This window comes from Triturus cristatus, chromosome 4_2 (genome assembly GCF_964204655.1).
Source record: "Triturus cristatus chromosome 4_2, aTriCri1.1, whole genome shotgun sequence".
In the NCBI taxonomy this organism is placed as follows: Eukaryota; Metazoa; Chordata; class Amphibia; order Caudata; family Salamandridae; genus Triturus; species Triturus cristatus.
Window position 1 is genome coordinate 366,212,772 of NC_140586.1, and position 24,692 is coordinate 366,237,463.

At 47.2% G+C, this 24,692-nt stretch overlaps 1 protein-coding gene across 1 annotated transcript in view; it reads left to right on the forward strand.

The window, feature by feature from the left end:
* The window catches only part of LOC146833903 (coagulation factor XIII B chain-like), a 204,497-nt gene that overhangs the window by 142,164 nt on the left and 37,641 nt on the right, over positions 1-24,692 (forward strand). Inside the window, exon 8 of the mRNA XM_085601809.1 lies at positions 20,456-20,638. Coding sequence (XP_085457935.1) covers positions 20,456-20,638 — 183 coding nt within the window. The remainder of the gene's footprint in view (positions 1-20,455; positions 20,639-24,692) is intronic.

A 24,692-nucleotide genomic window follows, 5' to 3' on the forward strand; every position in this document is an offset into this window, starting at 1 on the left:
TGAGCAAAAACCATCTTGAGAGCCCTGCTGATTGGATCGCGGCTCTCCACGAACTGTACGCCGGAGCCCTGCTGACGCCGTCGCGGCTCGACCCCTCCGAGATCCGGAGGTCCTCCAGCTTGAGGATAAGAACTGGGCCCCAGGTACCCTCGTACCGCACTCCTGCCAAAGACTGTCCCGCTACCCCTACCCTTCCAAAGAGACACTGAGACTTTTGGTGGATCCCTCGATCCCTTCGTGTAAATATTGACCTCGTAACCTTTTTATTGCTGATAAAGAATTGCTTGTCTTGAGACAACCTCCTTGAGTCCTGTGTGGTGGTGTTACTGTGCTAGTACGTGATAGGAGAAGGATCTCTCAGGAGACTTCTCGGCAGCGCTCGGCTACTTCGTACAGTGTGAGGGCCCCCCTTGGTGGTCTCGCCGACTCCTCGGGGTCCGCCTTCCAACATTTGGTGGCCAGCGACGGGATCCGAGCCGAACGCAGTACGTACCAGCCAGTACCCACTAGCTACCCATCCAAACGAACAGTAATCATGAGCAGCCAGGAAAACAACGCGACAATGGAGTTCGCACAAAGAGTTAAAACAGTTCTGCAAAGACAAAGGCATTGCAACCACCGGCCTAGGTACCAAAGAGGAGATGCAGAAAGCTCTGAGATCATGGCTGGAGGCCGGGGCAGGCCCCTCCCAGGAAGAAGGTCCCTTGCCCCTGACTGAGACCACATCAACCGCACTGACTCCAGCAACCGGAGGAAGAAAGAGCCTAGAAACCGGCCTCTCCGAAGAAGAAATACGAGAGCGGGAGAAGGTCCGGAACCACGAGCTAGAACTCGCACGACTGCGGCTGGACGGCGAACTCCAGCTGGTGGAAAAGAAACTGGCCCTAGAGCAGCTACGGCTTCAGGAGGAGATAGAGGAGAAGAGACGACACCGGGAGTTGGAGGAAAAGAAACTGACCCTTGAGCACGAGCGCAGTCTCAAGGAGCTCGAAATCAAGGCCAAGAACGGAGGGACCGACGCCCCCAGTACTAGAGACACTCTACCGCCTTCCGAGACCAAGGTACATATCCCGAAAGAGGTCGTCAAGGAGTACTACAAGAATGACGACATCCAACAATGGTTCAAGGCCTACGAGGTGGCTATGACCTCTCATCGGGTGCCCCGAAAAGACTGGGGCGCGGGCCTGTGGGGGCGGTTCCTGAGTGAGGGTCGAGACACACTGCTCCAGCTGCCGGAGGAGGTGATGACCTCCTACGATCACATGAAGGAGGCCCTGCTCACCCGCTACGGGCTAACCGCGGAAATGTACCGCCAGCGGTTCAGAGACTGCAAGAAAATCCCGGGTACCACCTGGGTGGAATATGTGGACTTTTTCAGTCGGGCCCTAGAAGGGTGGATCAAAGGTAGCAAAGTAACCACCTATGGGCAGCTGGTCGACCTCATCGTGTGGGAACATCTCTCCAACAATTGCTTCGTGGAACTGAGACAGCACCTCCTCGACAGCAAAATGACTGACCCGCGAAAACTCGCCGTCGAGGCCGATCGATGGGTCAACTCCCGGGTCCCCCGGAACTCAATGGGGGAGTACCAGAGGAACCCCACCGGACCTCCCCGCCAACGCGGTGGAGGGGGAGGGCCGAACAGGAACCGAGACCCTCCCACCGGGGCCCCCAGGAGCCCCCCTCGAGGGCCACCGCAGCAACAACTCTCCCCGAGCCTAGCCCGAAGGGGGGCGCCCCCGGCCAGACCCGGACCACGGCCACCAGTAACGTGCTACGGCTGCCAACAAACCGGACACTATGCCAGCGATCCGGTCTGCCCCCTGAACCGAAGAAACGGGGCCGGCGGGCCCCCGCCCCGACAGCTGGCGGCCGCCGCCCTGGGAGAAGGAGAAGAGGAAGAGGAGACCCTCGACCGAGGGACCACTGAATGGGAGCCGGCAGCTATGTCCCTGGTCTGCCTGGGTTGCCGAGAAATGGTACCCTGCACCTCCATCCCAAGCAACACCCAGAAGTACCGGCAGCAGGTCACGGTCAATGGACAACGGGCCGAAGCCCTTCGTGACACCGGCGCCAGTGTCACTGCTGTCCGCTGCCACCTGGTGACCTCTGAACAGATTCTACCGAATGTGCTGTGCCCCGTCCGGACGGCCGACAACAGCGAAAGCCTGTGCCAGATGGCCCTGGTCCCCTTCGAGTGGGGAGGGGTGACGGGCCTGCTGAAGGTGACGGTACGCGACGACGCCCCTGTCGACTGCCTCCTGGGGAACGACTTGGAGAGTTCCCCCTGGGCTCAAGTAGAGCGGCGAGAGCACCTCCGAATGCTGGGACTATCTGACTGGGCCTGCGCCATCACCCGGTCCATGACCGCCCGGGCCCCCCGCTCATCCTCGGCCCCCGGGGCCGCCCAGCCCGAGGGGCTCGCACCCTCTCCCGCCAGCAGCGAGGGGGAGGCGGACACCGACCCTGGACCTAGTGAATCCTCCCCCGAAGAGATGGCTTCCCCGTGCGCCCTACCAGAGCTGACACAATGGCGACACGAAGGGGGCCCCACCCGGGAGCAGTTCCAACAAGAGCAGCAGTCCTGCCCCACTCTCGAAGGGGTCCGCCAACAAGCGTCCGCCCAAACCAACGGGGACCAGACCGGCACCCACTGGGTCTACTGGGCCGAGGGCCTGCTATTCAGTGAGCAGAAAGTGGCAGAACTCGGGGCCAGCCGAGTGTTGGTGGTCCCCCTCCGCTTCCGGGAGTTCCTGCTCAACCTGGCACATGATGTGCCCCTCGCCGGACACTTGGGGCAAGACAAAACGTACAGCCGTCTGGTGACCCACTTCTACTGGCTCCGGATGCGGAGAGACGTGGACAACCACTGCCGGTCCTGCCAGACCTGCCAAGCCAGCGGGAAGACGGGGGGTCGGGTCAAGGCCCCCCTCCAACCCTTTCCAGCCGTCAGCACCCCGTTCGAACGGGTCGGAATCGATATCGTGGGGCCCCTGGACCCCCAGACCGGCCTGGGCCACCGCTTCATCCTGGTCCTCGTGGACCACGCCACCAGGTACCCGGAGGCGGTCCCGCTAAGAACTATAACGGCCCCCGTGGTAGGCCGGGCCTTAATGGGGATCTTCTCCCGAGTGGGATTTCCCCGCGAAGTGGTGAGCGACAGAGGCACGAACTTTATTTCCAGATACATGCGGTCCCTGTGGCAGCAGTGCGGGGTCACATACAAGTTCACGACCCCCTATCACCCTCAGGGGAACGGACTGGTTGAGCGGTTCAACAGAACATTAAAGGGAATGATCCAGGGCCTGGAAGAGCCCCTCAGGCGGAGATGGGATGTCCTGCTGCCGTGCCTCCTGTTTGCCTATCGGGAGGTCCCGCAGAAGTCCCTGGGGTTCAGCCCGTTTGAACTATTGTACGGACACCCGGTCCGCGGACCGCTCAGCCTGGTCAAGGAGGGCTGGGAGATGAAGCCCCAAGGCACCCCTCCTGACGTCTACCGATACCTCCTGACCCTCCGAAACCAGACCCGCAAGTTCCGAGCCATGGCCGAAGCCAACCTCGAGGCCAGCCAGGAGGACATGAAGCGGTGGTACGATCGGAACTAACTCTACCATAGAATTCGAGCCCGGTCAGAAAGTATGGGTCATGGCCCCGGTTGAACCCGGCGCCCTCCAGGACAAGTGTACCGGGCCCTTCAAGGTAGTGGAGAAGAAAAGTCCCGTCACCTACCTGGTCGACCTGGAGTCCCCCCGGAACCCCCTCCGGGTCCTACATGCTAACAGGCTAAAACCCCACTTTGCCCGGACCGAACTGAGCCTGCTACTGGCGACCGACGAGGGGGGCGAGGACGACTCCGAGCCCCTGCCCGACCTCTTGCAGTCCAACGTCCATGATGGATCAATCGAAGGTGTCCAACTCGCCTCTTCCCTGACTCCGGAACAGCGCAACGACTGCCAGCAACTGCTGCGGGACTACGCAGCCCTCTTCTCCCTCACCCCGGGGGTGACCCACTGGTGCGTCCACGACGTCGACACCGGGGGGAGACCCCCGTGCGACACAGAGCCTACCGGGTACCCGACCGAGTGCGGGCATGCATCCAGGCCGAAGTAACGAAGATGCTGGCCCTGGGGGTCATCGAACCCTCCGACAGCCCGTGGGCCAGCCCTGTCGTCCTGGTGCCAAAGACCGCAGCTCCCGGCCACCCCCCAGAGTTACGATTCTGCGTGGACTACCGAGCCCTGAATGCAGTGACCAAGACGGACGCCCACCCTATACCCCGGGCCGACGAACTCATCGACCGCTTAGGGGCCGCTCGCTACTTGAGCACGCTGGACCTCACCGCCGGGTACTGGCAAATCCAGCTCACCCCCGGCGCCCAAGAAAGATCCGCCTTTTCGACCCCGGATGGGCATTACCACTTTCGGGTGATGCCCTTCGGAATGAAGAACGCCCCGGCCACTTTCCAAAGACTGGTGAACAAGGTTTTGGCCGGGCTTGAGGCCTTCAGCGCGGCCTACCTAGATGACATTGCCGTGTACAGCAACCACTGGGCAGAGCACCTCCTTCACATTAAAGCCGTCCTGGCCGCCCTCCAGCGGGCCGGGCTCACAATCAAGGCCAGCAAATGCCAGATCGGCCACGGATCCGTGACCTACCTGGACCATCAAGTGGGGAGCGGGCAGGTGGCCCCTGTCCAACCTAAAGTAGATGCCATCCAGGCCTGGGAACCCCCCACTACCCAGACCGCTGTCCGGGCCTTCCTGGGCCTCACCGGATACTACCGGCGGTTTATCCGGGACTATGGGAGCATTGTTGGCCCCCTCACAGAGCTAACGTCCAAAAAACAGCCCAAGAAGGTGCACTGGACACCCCGCTGCCAAGCAGCCTTCGACACCCTAAAGACAGCAATGTGTACTGCCCCGGTGCTGCAGGCACCTGACTACAATAAGGAGTTCGTGGTGCAGACGGACGCCTCCGAGTATGGGATCGGGGCCGTCCTGTCCCAAGCCGATGAAAAGGGGCTCGACCGACCAGTGGCCTTCATCAGCCGACGGCTACTGCCCCGGGAGCAACGATGGAGCACCATCGAGCGTGAGGCCTTCGCTGTAGTGTGGGCCCTCAAGAAGCTCCGGCCCTACCTCTTCGGTACCCACTTCCGGGTCCAGACCGACCACCGGCCCCTGCGGTGGTTGATGCAAATGCGGGGCGAGAACCCCAAGCTGCTGCGGTGGTCCATCTCGCTACAAGGGATGGACTTTGACGTTGAACACCGGCCCGGCAATGACCACGCCAACGCCGACGGCCTGTCCCGCTTCTTCCGCCTTGACGAGGAGAATCCCCAAGGAGATGGGTGACTCTCCATGCCTTCGGCTGGGGGGGACGCCTGTTGGACCCGGCCTCGTGGCGTGGTCCTTAACCCCGTGGATTGTGCCCGTTCCCCGCCCCGGCCTTCACGGGCCACCCTTCTGAACTGCACCGAGGCCCTTCATCCTGAGCTGCACGAGGTCGCATACCCCTCGTGGCTCCGCCATCTTGTTGGCATCCACGTGACTCTGTGCACCAGCCAGCGCGACCCCGCTCAACCCGGCCTCGACCCCAGCGAAGCCCCGACATCGAGGCACCACGAACTGGCCAGGGGGTGCCGCAGGAACCATTCATCGCCCCCGGCGGAGGACAGTATCGATGGGACCCCCAACTGTCCTCCCCTCTCGAGGTGTGATCGCCCTGCAACTCCCTTGGGCCTGGCGCCTCTCCTGCTGGGCGTCTGGCCACCTCCACCCGGCCTCTCCGCCCCCCCCGGGCGCCTGGGTCCGGACATCAAAGGGCTCCAGACCTATATCTGGGGCGACCCCGCCACAGATCGGCAGTTGTATCCCGGAGTCGAGAGCCCTGCTGATTGAATCGCGGCTGACGCTACGGAGAAGAACTCTTGTCGGAACCATCACGAGCCCTGCTGACTGCGTCGCGGCTCCTTCTTGTGAACACTTTGAAGCCACCTGGAACATCGGAGCCCTGCTGACGCTGTCGCGGCCCAACCTCGCTGAAACCTCCCTCAGAGCCCTGCTGACGACGTCGCGGCTCGAGCTGAGCAGAAACCATCTTGAGAGCCCTGCTGATTGGATCGCGGCTCTCCACGAACTGTACGCCGGAGCCCTGCTGACGCCGTCGCGGCTCGACCCCACCGAGATCCGGAGGTCCTCCAGCTTGAGGATAAGAACTGGGCCCCAGGTACCCTCGTACCGCACTCCTGCCAAAGACTGTCCCGCTACCCCTACCCTTCCAAAGAGACACTGAGACTTTTGGTGGATCCCTCGATCCCTTCGTGTAAATATTGACCTCGTAACCTTTTTATTGCTGATAAAGAATTGCTTGTCTTGAGACAACCTCCTTGAGTCCTGTGTGGTGGTGTTACTGTGCTAGTACGTGATAGGAGAAGGATCTCTCAGGAGACTTCTCGGCAGCGCTCGGCTACTTCGTACAGTGTGAGGGCCCCCCTTGGTGGTCTCGCCGACTCCTCGGGGTCCGCCTTGCAACAGTAATCATTCTTTGGATGCCGGTATCCGTGGCATTTGGGCCCGATGTCGTCCAGCACCAAGGAAAACCTAACAAACCCAGACATTTCTGAAAACTAGATAGCTTGTGACATTTTTAATTTCTCAGAATTTCCTGCATTTGCCAAACTTTGGCTAACCAACAGAATTTCCTCACATTGAGTGGAAATTCCAGAATATTCATGGACAAGCAAAGTCCTAACACACAGCAACACGGCAGTCCCACACTTCTCCCAGTAAAACGTATACCTCACTTGTGGGAGGGTCTATAGCCCGGGACTGGAACAGAAAAAAGCTGAGACCAAATGATGGCCATGCATTCTTCCCCTTGTCACAGTTTAATCTGTTCCTGTCATATCCAATATATCAGTAGACCCCGGTAAAATGTCATTTATGTTGGTATAATCTTGTGTAATGTCATCATTTCACATTACAATTGTTACATAAAAGGCCTTGCACCATAATTATGTAATTGAGGATACCTTCAGTAAAAAATCATATTGCAAGACATTTAGAAGAACATAAAGAAGCCAAGCTTGGGCTGTAATTTTTTTGTGCAAAATGAACCCTGGGCCAAATTTAGATGTAAGGACAAATTGTGTGCTGAAAAAGTAGTGCAAAATATATAAGCTGGCATTTTATGTAGTAACTCCTTGTTTTACATGCCTTTTTGGCATTTTTTATAATCTTTGCAAAGGAAATCATGCAGATTTCACCAATTTTTCTTCTACTTAAATGTATGGAAATATCTTTTTTTCCAATGAAACTTTAACAGTTACAGGGCAATTTGTGTAAGAAAAATAGCAGTTCTCCATGCAAGTCACACCACTCTAGATTCCATTTTGCAAGTGAGGATCAGAAATTGGGTATTTGAACCCTTTCCCTTTCCTGGGAAGTTGATTAGCCCTCCTGACTTCCCAAATACACATCCTCAAGGAAAGAGCAAAGGCTCTTCAAGGATAAGAAACAACAATGGTCTTCATTTTTTCATTGTGGCTCTTGAAATGGTGCAGTCCCAATGCCACCCCAAGGCAGAATATCCTGAGAGAGAGGCACCATTAGAAAAGGGAGAAACTCCCCATTCCAATGGTGTCCCTATGCAGTGATCCTACATTAAGCTACCGAGTTTTATAAATGTGGTTTCAGGTTGGCTAAGGTATACACCCAGGCAAGGCAGAACCTATCACTTGATTCAGGATAAGCTAGATACACAACTGCGATAACCTGTGCTCACCCTGTGGTAGCTTGGCACAGAGCAGTCAGGCTTATCCAAAGAGGCAACGTGTAAAGTATTTGTGCAACACACACATACAGAGTAACACAATGAATACACCACAAAAAGACTCCTCACAGGTTTATAAAAATAGGCTATTGTATTATAAACAAGACAATATCAAAATGACAAAAAATACAATGTATACTTTTCATGTAATCACATTAAATGTCCACAGTAATCACAGTGCTTAACAAAACATGTTTTACACTCATTAAGGAAAACCCTGTGCTAGCAGCACATACAAGAATGTGGTTACTGATGGGAATTGGTGGAGAACATGGCAGCTGGATATGAGTGCCGGTCGGGAGCTTCCTGCATAGATGGGCACGTATTTGTTATAGCGCATAAAATGCCGAAATAGTATCGGTAAAAACCTACCTCTTGGGGCTCTGTCGTCGGCGCAGGAGTTTCGGAGCTCGGAGGGCCTGGAGAGCTGTTGTGTGGCGGCGTTACGTTGGCGGTCGAGCCGCCCCCTTGGCGCGGTGTGGTGCGGAGTGTGATGGACTCCGGTGCATTCGGGCAAGTGCGGTGCTGGATTCCTTGATGTCCCGGCTCCCCGCGGGAGCGGTCGGACTAGCGCCTCTGGAAGAGGGCACTACCGTGAGCCCTGTAGTAAACCCCCTGAGCCCCGCCAAGCCCAGGAAGTCTGCAAGGTTCGCTGACTCGGTGTGGGCAAAGGCAGGGGCTGTTCTCCGGCAAAACAGGGAAGCTGCAGCAAGAGTTTCCTTCAGGGCAAAGGTCACTCTCAGCCCCAGCAGCAACAGCAGCAAGGAGATTGATGAGGACTGTAAGCCGGCAAATCTTGCAGGTGGTGGAGGACAAATGGGAGGCAGCAGGGCTAGTGCCTCCTTTGGTGAAACACAGAGCAAAATCTTGGGAAAAACAGTGAGGAAGCAGCTGGATATCCAAGTAAGTACGAGATTGGAGGCAAAGGCTTTGGGTGCTGTAAAAAATCCTCAGGAATTGGCATCAAGTAAGGCTTCGGGGAGCTCAGAAATATAGCAAGTGATATTACAGTCACTGAGCCATTCAAGAGAGGGACAAGATATTGCCTAAGAAGCAGGAACTTTTTAGGAAATCCGTTAAATACGGAGACACTACAAGGGGATAAGAAAAAATTAAAGAAAGAGTTAAAATAGTGTCTCCATTACAAACCCTGGAGTCTAATATTGTCCCCATTCGGCCGAAAGCCGAAACAAGAAAGGTTAAAATTACTCCCTCTCTTCGTACTTATTTTAAGGTAAAACATACTCTCCCCAAAGAGGTAACTCCAGAGGTCGAGGGTAACATTACTTACACAGAGGGAAGCTTACCTCAATCTGAAATGGCAGAGAAAAATCTAACGGCAGACATTCCTCATAGTCCCAATCGCTTTAAAGAGCTGGTAATCTTAGAACAAGATGGAGAAATTGAGGAATTGGAAAATGGTTTATGCACTGCTCCTGGTGCTATAGCAGAAATTGGGAAGATTACGAAATTAAAAGAAGGGGCCAAAATGTCTGACCATCTAATGGAAATCCTGATTACGGAGATGAGATCGAGTTTTGCCACCTCCGAAAAAAAACAGCTTAGAATTTAAGGGGTCTGTGAGGCACTGGAGACCAAGATTAATACAATAATGGAAAGGGTTACTATGCTGGAGTGTAATTTGGAAGAGCAAGATAAACGCCTCGTCACTAATGAAAAGGCAACGGGGACTCTGCAAGCAAGTGAGAGGGATTTGAGAGGAAAAATTGAATCCCTAGAAAATCAGGCTAGACGAAATAACCTGAAACTTCTAAATATTCCAGAAGGTCAGGAGGCTGGGGACATAAAAGCATTCGTAATACATCTCTTGAAGAAATGTTTTCCTTGGATTGAAACTGATGCCCTCTCGGAAGATATACAAAGGGTCCATAGAGATCCTTTTGTCAAGAATAAAAATAGGCTGAATCCATGGAAGATTTTGGTCAATTTTAAGACCTATGCACTAAAGAAGAGGATCTTAAAAGAGGCAATAATTGCGGGCTCTCACAAAAAGGGAGACTGGTCATTCCGAGTGAGATCCGATATATCTAAGACGAGAAAGGATCGCCAATGGCACCTAGGCCAATACATGCAGGAACTAAAAGCTCTGGGATGTACAAATGAAATTTCCGGCACTCCTGAGAATTATGTGGGACAACCACATGTATAACTTGAAGGAACCTCAAGAGGTAGAGGCATTGATAAGCACGATCAAGGCACATAAAGTCTGAAATGCCCGCATAGCAGGGAGCTCAAATCGGCAGGACAAACCTGCCAATGAATAAAGGGAGGGTTCTCTGTGGGAAGGTTAAGAATTGGGAGGGGGGGGTCAAAGGGTTTTGTTTAATATTGCACTTACGGTGTGGGAGCATTATGGGAAGAAAAATCAAAAAAAAAATTCTGTCCGAATCCCACAAGCTAAAAGGTAAATTGATCCTATCTTCTTAAATTATGAGAACTAAAGTCCTTACATGGAACGTTAATGGCCTGAGAGTTAGAGCAAGAAGACAAAGGATTCTGGACTATCTTAAATGTAAGGGCTGGGATATAATAACCCTTCAAGAAACCCACCTCCTAAAATCTGAATGGAAAGTTATAATGAAATCCCAAGGCTGGGTGGATTTTTATATTTGTACTGAGCAAACTTGTTGTGTGAAGGGTGTAATGATTATTTTTAAAAAATCAGCAAAAGCTATTCTAGATTCTTACAAATCTGATATAAAAGGGAGATGGTTTTTTGGAAATATCCATTTAAGTGGTAGATCTTTAGTTATAGCAGGGTATTATGGGCCTAATGTTGATGACCCTTCAGCCTTGCAGGCTCTCTATGAGCAACTTTTGGATGCCCCTGGACACATTATTCTTGGTGGAGACTTTAATTTACTATTGGATCCTGAGCTAGACAGGAGCCCTCCTAAAAAATCAACGACTTTGCCCAAAATGAGGAGATGGCTCAATACCTATCTCGAAGACCTAGGATTAATAGACATATGGAGAAGTAAGGGTAATAAAAATAATTTATTCACCTTTAAGAATAAAAAATTAGGTCACTCCTCCAGAATAGATTATTTTTTAATTGATAAATCACTATCTGGGGAAGTAAAAGAGGTTTTCCACCTACCCGAGCACTTATCTGATCACTCCGCAGTTTTAATGGAGTTTGAATTATATAATCATCATATTCGTTCAAGGTGGACTTTAGATAAGACTCTAAGTAATTGAAGTTCTCAGAGAAGAAACAACATCCTATTTTCACCTGAATCAGGGTCAGACCTCTAGTCAGAATAGATGGGAGGCTTTTAAGGCGGTATTTAGTGGGAAGTTGATTAGTATAGCGGCCCATATAAATAAATGGAATAAGGGGGGGCTGGAAAGTGTAGAGAGTGAAATTCTGAGATTGGAAAAGATCATTAGTAGTGAATCTTCGGCTGCAATGTGGAAACTTTTGGGAGGGAACTCATCATGGAAAAAAACAATTCGCTAAGTATATTAGATACCCGAATTAAGAAGGAATGGGAGGTTAGCAAACTTGCTCATTATCAATACGAGGGGTGCGGCAAGCTTTTGGCTTGGAAAACAAAAACGGACTTAAATAGGAATAAGATCTCAACTATCCAAGAGGCGGGTACGGGCCATTCTCTTACAGAGGAAGTAGATATTAAAAAGGCTTTTTTCGATTTCTTCTCAGATTTATATAAAGAGGATATGAATAATTGTGAGGCTCCAACTCAGGAATATCTCAACCTTTGGGTTAAGCAAACTCTGTCAGAAGAGCAAAGGACAGAGATTAACGCTGAATTCACTGAATTTGAAGTTAATGAAGTAATTAAATCCTTTAAAAAAGCTAAGGCCGCTGGGCCCGACCCTTTGCCCAACGAGTTCTATAAGGTCCTGAGAGAAGAACTTGTCCCTGAAATTACTAACTTGTTTAATGATATATTTATAAAAGGACAACTACCTCCTAAATCTTGGAGTGAAGCCACTATATGTATCTTACTAAAGGTAGGGAAAGATCCCAAATATTGTGAATCCTATAGACCAATCTCTATGTTAAATTGCGATTATAAAATCTTTACGCAATTATTGGCAAGACGATTGGGAAAATGGGTAGCTAATTTAATCCATACAGATCAGAAAGGCTTCATAAAGGGTAGACAGGGCCAGAAACGTATACATGAATTAATAGCAGCAATAGATCTGGCGAATGAGGACAAACTCCCCCTATCTGTCATTACCTTTGATGCCGCTAAGGCTTTCGATAGGGTTAATTGGAGTTTTTTGCACAACGCTTTGGAGACTTATAAATTGGGTAGTAACTTCATTAGAGCAATAAGAGCACTATTCTGTTCCCCAACCTCATGGGTGTTGATTAATGGGTCCCTGACAGAGAAATTCCAAATAGAAAGAGGTACTAGACAGGGGTGTCCGTTATCCCCTATATTGTTTGATTTATATATAGAGCCCCTGGCCTGTGCTTTAAGATCTAACTCTTCTATAACCCCCTTTAGAAGTAGGAACTGGGAAAAGAAAGTCGCACTTTATGCTGGCGATTTAATGATATTTACTAACAACTTGATGGGTTCCCTTCCTGAAATAACAGCAACATTGCAGCAGTTTGGGAATTTATCAGGTTACCAAATTAATCAACAAAAGACCGAGATGATGTGCTGGAATACTCAGAATGTTGACCCCTTGGTAAAACACCAAATACGACATCTAGGAATACTAATCGTGTGTGAGGTTAAGAAGATCGCCCAAATAAACTTCAATAAAATCCAATCAGAATCCAAAAAACTACTTAACGCCTGGAAAGGCCTCCCTCTTTCATTTATAGGTTGCTCTAACTTGGTGAAAATGATGATTCTGCCTAAATTTACTTATTTGTTTAATTCGATACCACTGGAGTTTAAAAAAGAGTGGTTTAATAAAATGATGGGTGAAATCTCCTCTTTTATTTGGGCTTCAAAGGGAGTTAGAATCTCTTGGAAGAAGCTAAGAAGGAAACAGGAACATGGAGGGATAGCCTGCCCGGACCTATTCCAGTATTATAGGGCATTCCATTTTAAGAACATTAGAGTACTTTAAAAAAAAGTTTTGCTGGCTTCCAACATTTATGCAAGCAATGATAGGTCTGGAGGGTGACCACTTCTTATACAAATTCGGTCATATGAAATACTTTAAGAAAATTAAATCAAAAATTCTGGGAGCAGCTATTAGATTGTGGGTATTCCTTATTATAGTTATTATGCTCCCATTTGGGACTCACCTGGTACGCCTGAATGTCTAAAGGATGCATTATCGGTACCGTTGAGAGAAAGTGGAGTGCTGGAATCGGGACAACTATTATCTGGATTTAACATTGTTGACTGGCACCGACTGGTTGAACTCTCGAAGGGGGGTTGATCCAAATTTAAGTATTATCAGTTAATGAGCTGGACCAAGACGTTAAAAAAAGATGGGATGGGAAATAAAGAGCTGGAAGCAAAACTCCAAGCGAGATTTGAAAAGAAAGAAGTAGCCCTATGGTATTGGGCGCTTATTGATGAAGGACACGAGGAATTTACACTACCTACCGAGATCTGGGGGAAGGCGCTGCCGTCGCTGGATGTATCAGCATTATGGCAAGTATCTACGGCTGCATTTCGGGATGCTATTAAATCCGCACCTTTGAAGAAGAACTTTCTATTCACTCTGCACAGAGCATATTGGACGCCGAAGAGGTTGTCGAAAATGAATAAAGGGAGAGTCAGGTGCTGCCCCAAATGTGGCGAGGAGCAAGCTGATGACATCCATATGTTTTGGTCGTGCATGCACCTTTAGTCCTATTGGGAAGATGTAGGTAAGATTCTCTCAGATGTTCTTCATCAAGAAATTCAGGTAAGCGCCCAATTGATACTGTTCGGGGTAAAATTGGATGATAATGGGAGGTCCAGTCTCATTAAAAAACAGAGGAATTTGTTATTTTTGTTGATATTAGCTGCCAGACGTGAGATTTGCATAAAATGGGTCAATCATTGTCCCCCTAATGTAGAGGAGTGGTTGAATTCAGTACTTAGAATAAGTTTATTGGATAGAGCTGGACCGCATAGTAAGAGATTGGATTTTTGGAATGATTGAGAACACTACTGGGTAGGGAAATCGTAGTTTCTTGAGATTTTGGTGACCTTTTGAAGTCCAATGATTAAGCGCATCAATAGTTTTGAGTGTTGGTTACAGAGAGTTTACCTTTGGAAAGAGTGGGCAAGCCGCGTTGGAGAGGCCTAATGGGCTGTTTAGGTTATCCCTTTGCAGGATACGGAGCGATCCATGCGTTGGGTAAGGGCCATGGAAGATACAGCCTAAGAGGATAGTTCTCCTTAAGTGGCTTTGTTTGCGATAAACACTCTATCTTTCAAAACTTTGTGTGATGAGGACAAAAAAAAAAAGAACAAAAAAAAAGAATGTCGTTACTGATAAGTATTACTTCCTCAACATGGGGGCAAAGGAGTGCACAAAATGGCACCAGAGGTTCGTTGTTAGACAGGCCCCTAGGGACTGGGTAAATTCAACGAATGGCGGACCGCCTGCGAACATGTGGGTCGTGATTGAAACCTTGGGGTCCTCAGTACAGTGCCTTTCAATCGAGTTGTGGGTGGGCCTCGTGAGAGAGGCCCATGTCATTGGATAATTTGGGTCACGACAGCGTGCGCGTCGACAGCTGACAAACCTCACGCCCATGTACATGCCCCTGGTCACCTGGGCAACGTGATGCAGTAGAGCCACGCTGGAAGGTCGCTGCAGCCGCTAGGAGTGCGACAGTGAGTTAGACTGGCACAAGCACAGTCTGAACAACTTGAGCTTCGTAGATAACGCCGGTTCTAGAAAAGTGTAGCGCTGAGTCCTCAGCAAAGGTAAAGCACTGGTCTTCGTGCTAAGATCAAGACAGTGATTGACTCACAAGCTTATCCATGTCAAAATCCACTTGCCAGGCTCACCAGTTATGGAGTACCATGGCAGTGGAAGGGGTTGAGATCTTTGATGATCCCGAGACCTTCTGAAGAGGAAGCAAGCCAGCAATCCCTAAGAAAACACAAGTAGTTCAGCACAGCACACAACTAGCAGGCAGCAGGCCATAAGGCAGATCAGAAAGTGACAGTCCCTCCTCAGCTCAGCAAGATGCAGTCCCTCCTGGCAGCACAGCAGTCCTTCTGGCAATGTGCAAACTTAGAGCCATCTGTATCTGGTTACAGATCTCATGAAGTGTCTACTTAAAGGGGGTCAGAGACCCAGTACTGATACTGAAAAGTGCCTTTGTTGTGGGGGTGACTTCAAAACAATTCTCTAAAGTGCACTGTTTCTCCTTTCAGCCCAATTCTGTCTGCCAGCCTAGCAATGGGGGTTAAATCAGCCCTTTGTGTGTGGACAAGACACTACCTATTCATATGAAGTGTCAGCTCCTCCCTTCCCTCTTGCCCAGGAAGACCCATCAGTATGCAGATGAATGCAGATGCAGTCAAGTGTCTTGTGTTATAGCTGTCTAGAGGGAGTGTATAAGTGTAGCGGTCACCCAGCCAAGCCCAAATGTGTATTGGAGACAGGCTGTCAGATACACAAAGCAGTACTTGCAGAGAAATGTCCACTTTCTTAAAGTGGCATTACTAAAATAGTAAAGTTAAATCCAACCTCACCAGTAAGTATGATTTATCACTACCATTCCGTACATATGAAACATGAAAAAGCTACTCCTCTCTGGTCAGGAATTATAGCTTACATGCGTTTTAAGGAATTTCCAATTCTAACCTATGAGTGGAGTAAGCCTCACAGTAGTGAAAAACTAAATGGGCTGTTTGTCACTACCAGGACATGTAAAACATAAAGGTACATGTTCCACCATTTACTTACATACCAACCTGCACTTACGCTACCTATGGCCTACCTTAGGGGTGACTTTCACAAACATGATTAGAGGAGACAGCACATGCACTTTAGTAATGGTCAGCAGTCGTAAAGTGCCCAGAGTCCTAAAGCCACCAAAAAGAAGGTCAGAAAAAGAGGAGGAGGAAGGCAAAATAATTGGGGGTGATCCTCCAGAGAGGTCTATTTTCCAACACTTTGGAATTATTTTATCGACCCCTTCACATAAAGCTGGGCCCCATTAGCAATTTGTTTTGAACCCTTTCCCTCCTCTTGTGTTGGTTTTCAGGTCCCACCCCTCCTTGATCTGCCTTCCTGGGGAAGGATAAAGATCCCCTATATACTGGGAAAATGGCAACCACTATGTATTATCTATTGCTGCCAATACCCTGGGACACAACTCTGACCACCAGGCATATTTTCCTGAAAGAAAAGCAACATTTGAAAAGGGGGGAGTCTCCTTCAGGCTCAGTGAACACTGTAAGGAAGCAAGAAAGACACACCATTGTGAGCCTGTCCTGCTTACCATGAGAAGGCAATAATGAAAATGTATCTGCACACTGGCAAAATGCTAATCAGGTCTCACTTAGAGAAAAGTACAGAAAGAGATAGTTAGAGAAATCCTAGTTCTATTACTAAAGGCATGAATTGTGTACATAGAAAAAAATAGATTGGAGCAATACACAGTCCACTACATTAATTCTGCTCAGAAATGTCACAGGTGACAGTTGTGAGCTATACAACACACACAAGTACAGACAGTCAAAGCAAAAGCCCCAAAGCCTTGATATTCTACTCATTAGCCAATATGAGCCAATGGGATTGTCTGGTAGGTCTAAAAATGCATTCCTATTCATACATGGGTAGGACCCTCAATCCCAGGTGCTACTGATTTTTTGTTCTGAGGAACATGTTTGCAAAGAATACCTTCATAGTACGAAGAATTGTCTCATTCACATTCATGCACCTCACTATCTTTAGTAATAATCTCACCTGTTCAAATTGTGGATATGTTTGGGCTCTCTGCCTGTGCCTACATGTTCACACTTGACTTTGGTTTCAAAAATCATTTGCATTTTCTTTATCGCAGTGTCTTTTGAGTATCTCAAATTGGAATTTTCAAAGCTTCGTTTTTTTCATGTGTGCAGTGAAACACCTTTGTGACAATCATTTGTGCAGCAAAATACCTGTGTGACAATATCCTTAATCTTTTGTATGTATATGGACAAAATAAAATACAACTGAAGAGAAATGTATGTGCCTTTGTCCTGAGTCACAAATTATCTGCCAGTAAGGAATGTTATACCATTCAGCTTTCATTCTTACTCTCCAGGCACGCTGAGGAAATTTCCCACATTAAAGATGCATCTGTGCGTTTAAGGTAGCGCTACAGGCTCGAGAGTGGATTATACCTCGCCGTTCTTGAACCTCAGCGGATCCTGAGTTTTATTGGGCCATCCATGCTCCTGCCAGGCTTGCCTTTGTGTGGCCTGTAACTTTCCAATTTTCATTTCCTTAGCAGAGTGACTCATCATTTGGGACCAGATGAATGTCTTAAAACCCCTTCCCGGGTAGACAAGTGGCAGAAACATGTTGACCTCATAAAGGGAGAATATATATTGATAATCCCGCTGTCCACTCTTAGTTGAAACCCTGTCACGGAGGACATCCAAATAAATCCAGGCCAGCCATTCTGTAGATAGTTTCAGCTTTATCTTTATTTCTTCTTGCACTCTGCCCCTCACTCCTTATCAACATCTGCTCATCTGAATAAAACCAACTCTGCTCCTCCCCATCAGGGAATTGTAGCCCACACCAGGTATCTTGCGGTCCTGGTGTGAAGAGGGAACCCAGTAATGAAGCATGCCACCCTTGGGTGAGTGAGGGTTTTTGTCCTTAAAGAAGCACTCTTGCCTGGAGACACTGATTCTCCCTGATGTCTTCTTTTTTTCTTTCTAGATAACAGATGAACGTTTTGTGAGTTTCATGTTCGTAAAAGTGTTGTATGTTTCTGGTTGGGTATTTCCCTTTTGGGACCTTTGTGTGGGTTTAATACCATTCAGCCTTCCCACACTTCTCCTAACTAAGGGGCCGTTTCACAAAGGTAATCTGAGACAAAAGTCTAACTTTGCGACTTTTGGTATCCACAGAGATCATTTACGAGTCGTATCTTTACGTCCGCAGTTGGACCGGAATCTCCGCACCCGGGCCTTACACTCTGCACCCGGGCCATACTCCCGGCTCGGGCCGGATGAAGTGTAATCAATGGTCTGGAATACAATTTTTTACAGAAGAGAACATTAGGAACATGTGATAAATGGTAGAGGATGTCTTGAAAAACTGTTTGGGCAGGGCAAAGGGTATAGCCAGACACTACAACTTATCCCAGAAAGGTGTGCTCCTTTGCATCATGGTGCAATTTGCTCTCCCCTCAGTGTTGACTGTAGTGTTGACACTACAGTCAACACTAAGGGCACTCGCTTTAGTGTTGACTGTAGTGTTGACACTACAGTCAACACTGAGGGGAATGCACATTTTGCACTGCATGTACCATGATGCAAAGAAACAAACTTTTCTGGGATATAATGTGGTGTCTGGCTGCACCCTTTTCCTTGCCCAAACCGGATTTTCATGACCTCCTCTACCATTTATCACATGTTCCTAAAGTTCCCTTTTGTAAAAGGGAGTATGACCTGAGCTGGAGAGTGCGGCCCGAGCCAGTGGGTATGGCCCAGGTGCGGAGAGTATGGCCTGGGTGCGTAGAGTACGACCCGACTGTGGACTTAAAGATGCGAATCGTGAATGATCTTAGTGAATACCAAAAGTCGTAAAGCTAGACTCTTGTCTCAAATTACATTTGTGAATCGGCCCCTAAAATTTTGCCCATTTATATATGTGCTTTTCATGAGGAGAAGAAAGATCTAAGACTGTGCCCGTCTGTAGTGAATTCTGACTTTATGCAGAGTGTGGCTGCAGTATTTGAGTCCCTGGTCAGTCAGTATCAAGGAAAACCTACTAACCTAACCTTTTCTCAAACTATTACATGATTTTTGCTTATGCAAGTTTGGTTTCAGTACAGAAACGTCTGACTAAGCCATATTTTCTCCTTGAAAAGGCAATTTTCTCCTTAAATTATATACAAAGGAGGAATATTATACCATTCAGCCTTCTACACTTCCCTTGACTAAAATTATAACCATTTACTGTTGTGCTTTCTATGCGGAGAAGAAAGGTCTAATTCTACACCCATATGTAGTCAATGTTAATTTTACATGGAGTGTGACTGCAGTATTGGAGTCCTAGGTCAGTGGATGCCAATGGAAATTTGCTAACCTCAAAACTTTTTAAAATGTGTGTCATTTTGCAGCACACTTAGAAAGATGAACCAATGAGGAGAAATAAAAATATTTCTGTTTTTTAAAGCACAAGGGCAGGTAAGCCTTCCAATGGGCTGGGTTCTCGTTGCGGCAGCGGAGGCTGCTGGGAAATGTAGGCAGCAGGCGGGAGGGATCTGGAGGAGTCCTGCAATGCGGGAGCGGCGCTGGCTTTTAAAGCGCCTGGCCAGGTAAGCCTTCCAATGGACTGAGATTCTAGCTCTCCATTACTTTTGCAGTAGATGTGAAATGTGCTGGGTCATGTGAGAGACAGGAAATGAGTGAGAAAACAGCAGGCCTCCCCCACACTCTTGCACCCATTCTCTAAAAAACTGTGATTCAAAATGTAAAGGATGCACTGATTTTATTGGCTACTATGGAATGTCATTGTGTTTTTGTTCGTCTATTTAAATATTTTCAGAAATTCAGTATGATGAAATCTAAGAATGGAAAATATGTCTTTCTTCCAAGTGCTGATATCAAACTATATTAATTAAACACAATGTACGTATTGTGATTGTTCCATTCATTTACGTGTTTTTGTCAGTTCTTCATTTGTAAAAAAATAAGTGCCAGGACCCTCGTCAAGAGGTCACTGCAGCTTGCACCATCCATTGCCCCTGCCAGCCCTGCCAATGGCAGTACTAACACAACTACTGCCATCGCACTCCTACAAGTGTGACAACTGAGACTATTCCAGCCCCCCAAAGGTATGAGAATGGCTTTGGCAACAGGCATCAGTCATTTTTAATGCATAATGAATCAACGAACAACTGGTTTTGTGCTAATCTGTAAATTAGATGAACAGCACCACCACGTGGCAGACTGTCGTAGGTACCAGTGTTGGCAATTAAGTGCTGATGACAAGCACCGGAAACCACCGGTTCAAATTATGCACTGTTTTTGTGCAATTTACAGGAATAGCTCACTTATCGCCTGTTTTTGTCTGGGGGGGTTCAGGATTAGCTCATTCCGTTCTGTTGTTGCCTTCCTACTTCTTGTTCAATGAAGGGGAAGCCTGGACATTTTTCACTGGTAGCTTTTTCATGCACTTTTGCACCAACGCTAATACCGCTTGCTATTTCCATGAGCTAAATTCCCATGCAAGAAAAAACAAATTTCCACAAACTATTGCATATACTTACTCTGAAGTACTTGTAATTTTGGTTTTACTTTGAGGTATTCCCAGTAACATGATGCTGTCAAAACACCTTAAAATGTCAAACGACTCTGCTAGTCATTAGGCATACAGCAAAATATACAGCTCGAAAGTAGAGGAAATACCAGCTTTTGAAAAACAGAGGCCTGATTGTTTAGTTGCTGATGTATTATTCATTTGTTTTCATCTCATTTAGAAAACACTGAACAGTGTAGGCCACCGCCTTCAATCAAAAATGGAGACATTGTTGAGCCGATATTGACTGGCTATCCTACAGGATCTTCAGTGGAGTACAGGTGCCAGAACTATCACCTGATGGAGGGCCTGAGCACTGTACACTGCAAGCAAGGGGTGTGGTCTGTTCCACCAGTTTGCATGGGTAAGTTCGGTTCAGCAACAAAGTTTCATTTTGTGCTGAAAGGAAGAGCAAATCGGCATTGTGAATGTAACCTTTGAGAGTATTTGTAGTCACTGTAAGTCAAAATGTTATAGATCTTTCCATTGGTCATGATATGTGGATTTGGCTGAAGTGTGTGAAAGTTGGCAATATTTAGCCAAAATATTTTCTCTCAATTATGTTGCCTGAGGCAGGCAAGAATTTCGCCTTTCATATGCTGGTCACTGACCTGAACAAGCCTGTATACAAGATAGGGAAAGTGAATGACAGCAATATTTTCAGTAGTTTGCTGCAGTTTCATAGTGCCTCCAGCTTGACTTCTTGATTCCCTGAGGCAGGGCTGGACTGGCCGTATGGGCTCCAGGCATTTTCACTGGGGGCCATTAGGGTGAGGCCGGGTTGCAATATTGGCCCCCCTGCAAGAAAAGCGGTAGCAGTGCTAAAGCAGCAGCCGTACTCCCCCTCCCCAGCCTGTGCTTCTTACGAGCCCCCCCCCCCCGCCCTCCTGCAGGTCCAGCAGAATTGTCAGGGCTGGTTTGTGTTCCCAGTCCGGGGCCCTGCCCTCGGGAACATATCCCATTACATAAAGGCAAATTCGTTCCTTAAGAATTACCTTATGAATTACCACACATTTCCTTTGAGTGTCCGATATTCTGTTTGAATGAACTCGAAGTATGTACAGAAGTAGTACTGCTTTTAATGAGCATGGCAGCGTAAAATCACTGCAAGATCCCTTTTTAAGCATTACGTCGGCTCCAGCCGCGGCCCGTGGAGGGAGTTCCGTGGGGCGGAAAGGCGGGGCGGGGGAGGGGCAGGGTGGGGGGTTATAAAAACTGGAATATGGATAATTGCAGGTAAGTAAACAATAATATAAATAAAACGAATTTTGTAGCGCACGCTGGGCCTGTCTGAGACTTGACATGGCTGCGTGGGTGCTGTTTATTTTATTTTATAGCATACATAACATGCACATTTGTAAAGTGCACGTTCACTGCGACGGGTATCTTGGAGCTGAATAACAGATGTTTATTGTTACCCAACTCAATGCTACTCATTATACAGAACTATTTCCTTGTTTTGAGTTAGAGGACCACTCCGCTGACACTGCATGGTCACTTCATGCCTGAATTCCAGCTTAGCTGATTCATGTTTACCTTCATGAGGGATGTCCACTTCTAAACCAAGAAGGGCAGTCTGATGACACTTACCCATAGAAAATGAGGAGTTAGAACACCCGGCGTGGATTTGGCAGATCACCCACCCTAGGCAAACTGGGTTCTGAAGCACTAGGTAGGGGTACACAATAGCACAGCACTTATATTCACTGTTATAGAACAATGGTGGAATTGTACATCTTTTTCACTAGCCTCATAATGCTGTTCATGCTATTCTGTTCCCTTCTCTTGATTATCGCAGCACACGTATTTTATACAAGAATCAAAATGCTTCAATAATGATTTAAACCCTTTGTTGAGTATGCTGAGAATTTCTTGAGTATTTCTATGGGTATTCAAAAGTGACTGAGTTAAAGGTTTCTAGATCAGTTGCCACAATATCCTTGGGAAGTCAGGGTTGTCATGTTCTGAGGGTGCATGCTCCAGCTGGCTGATTGGGTTTGGGGTACACATGGTGCACTGGGAGCTAGCAGGACTACAGGCCAACAAATCCTGAAGGTGTGCACTGAATCAGTCTGGTACAGTCCCGACATGCATGCTGTCCAACAAACGAGCAGTTTTACTGGGGAGGGACACGTCCTATATCAATACGGAGGAATGTGTCCTATATTAGATTATGGAAGTCCAATTTGACTTGCAATATTCTCATCATGTACATAAGGGGTACTTTATCCCTTATAATACAATGTCACACAATTACCTTATCTTTCCCACAAATTACTTAAATATTTGGTGCATAGCTCTTTCATATGTCAGTAAGCATGAAGAATAGAAATAGAATATCTAGTGCAAAATTAAACACATTAAAACGCTGTTAGATATTTGTAACAAAATAATCCTGTCAATTTGTAAAAGGATATTAGAATCAGTTCAACACAAGTCATTAAAATAAAAAAGGCACAGCAGTTTGAAATGTTGGAATATGTAGAAATAGGCAGAACGATTTTAACTTTTCTACAATTACCTATGGAGAGCAAAAAATAAGCATGTTTCCATAAATACCTACTTTCTGCTCATCACTGTAAGCTAGAAAAACAGAACACAAGAAAAAAAGCAATGTTTCCTTTTCGTTCTTTAAACAACTGCTTTAATTATGCTTTGTGACCTGACCTGCCATTCCTCTCTGATACTGGCTCTGTCAGCAAGTATTGTGACTTCAGAACTCAACTGTAATAAGTTATTACAGTTCAGTGACTACGTCATTTCTTTAAAGTAGGCAACTGGATGCATACCAAGTTGCATTTTAAGAAGAAATTAGAGATCTGTTTTTATACAGGGATTGCAGAATGTCACATATTATGCAAATACACATACATACATACATTTTACAATAAGCCTTCTCCCAGGCATTAGTGATGATGAATGCTCATAATTTTAGTTTTGTGTAGCATGAAAAAGACACAGTGGGCAGCTGAGCACTTTACTGAAGTTCCAATAGGATTTCAGGGCTGATAGCAGACATCCAGCCAGATACAGTCAAGGGGCCCGATTCACAGAACTAACTTAAGACAAAATCCTAAACTTACTACCATTTTGGTATTCACAGAAGGCACTTACTCATTTTTGTATTCACAGAAGGCACTTACTCATTGATGAGTAACTGCATTCTGTGAATAAAAAAAGAGAATAAGTGCACTTACACATTCTGGTATTCACAGAAGGCCCTTACTCATCAATGGGTAAGTGCCTTCTGTGAATACCAAAATGAGTAAGTGCCTTCTGTGAATACCAAAATGAGTAAATGGTTGTAAGTTTAGGATTTTGTCTTAAGTTAGTTCTGTGAATCGGGCCCCTGAATTCCAAGACCCTAGGAACAGCACTTAAGGGTCAGGACTCACCCTAGCAGAGCTCACCAGCAGGGTCCATCCAGGTAAGGTCCAGTTGGGTCTACGTCATTTCTTTATAATTTGTTGTACTCAGAAAGCTGCAGCTGGAGCCACATGCAAATTAGCCTCCTAGAGCTTCAGGCAGGGGAAAGGTAACTTTCTAAATGCTTATTTTCCTTAATACTTCTTAAAAATATGACTTCACCATTTAGTGTGACTTTTACTAAATATTAAAAATACTGCTTTCATCATGTTTCTACCTGGTCTCTACACTGAGATAGAAGAATTAATATTTAAAATTGCTTCCCAGTGTTTCTTTATGGACCAGCCTTCCTTCAGTTACTATAGCTTTTGCATGCTAGTCACTGTAAGCACATGTTAACAGTAGATTTCTACGTCCTACTTTTAAATACCATGCACCATGCCTTGTGGGCTACAAGGCCTACATAGAACTGACATAAATATTTTAAAGGACAGTTTTGACCTGTCAAAAGGGTTTAGTTTGACAGTTCGAATTGCAGTTATAAATTGCTACAGTCAGGCAACAATGGTAGGCCTGAAGTCATATTTGCACTACCTCTGTAGTAGATGGCACAATGAGTGCTGCAGTCCACTTGTGACATTTATGTTCTAGCCCTTGGAATACTTTGTACCACATAGTAAGGACTTATAGGCAAGCTAAATATACCAATTAGGAGTATACCAATTTGACATTGTTTAAAGGGGTAACAGAGGCACTCCACTACTGGTTTGCAGGGGTAGATTAAGTAATAAAGCCACACAAAAAAATAGGGCAAAAATGTAGGTGTGCGGCCTCTCAGTAAAGACTGACATTTCCTACAAACAGTATATAAAATAACCTTTACAATTGGCAGATGGGAACATCCATTGTACACAGATAAAAGTCTATTGCACAGGTTTCAACAATATACTCCTCATGGCATGTGCAAACACGCCAAATAAGTGCACAGTAGGAACTCAGCTATATCCCTAAGCTCTTCATTGGTGTTTGAATGCAAATAGGAACGATCACAT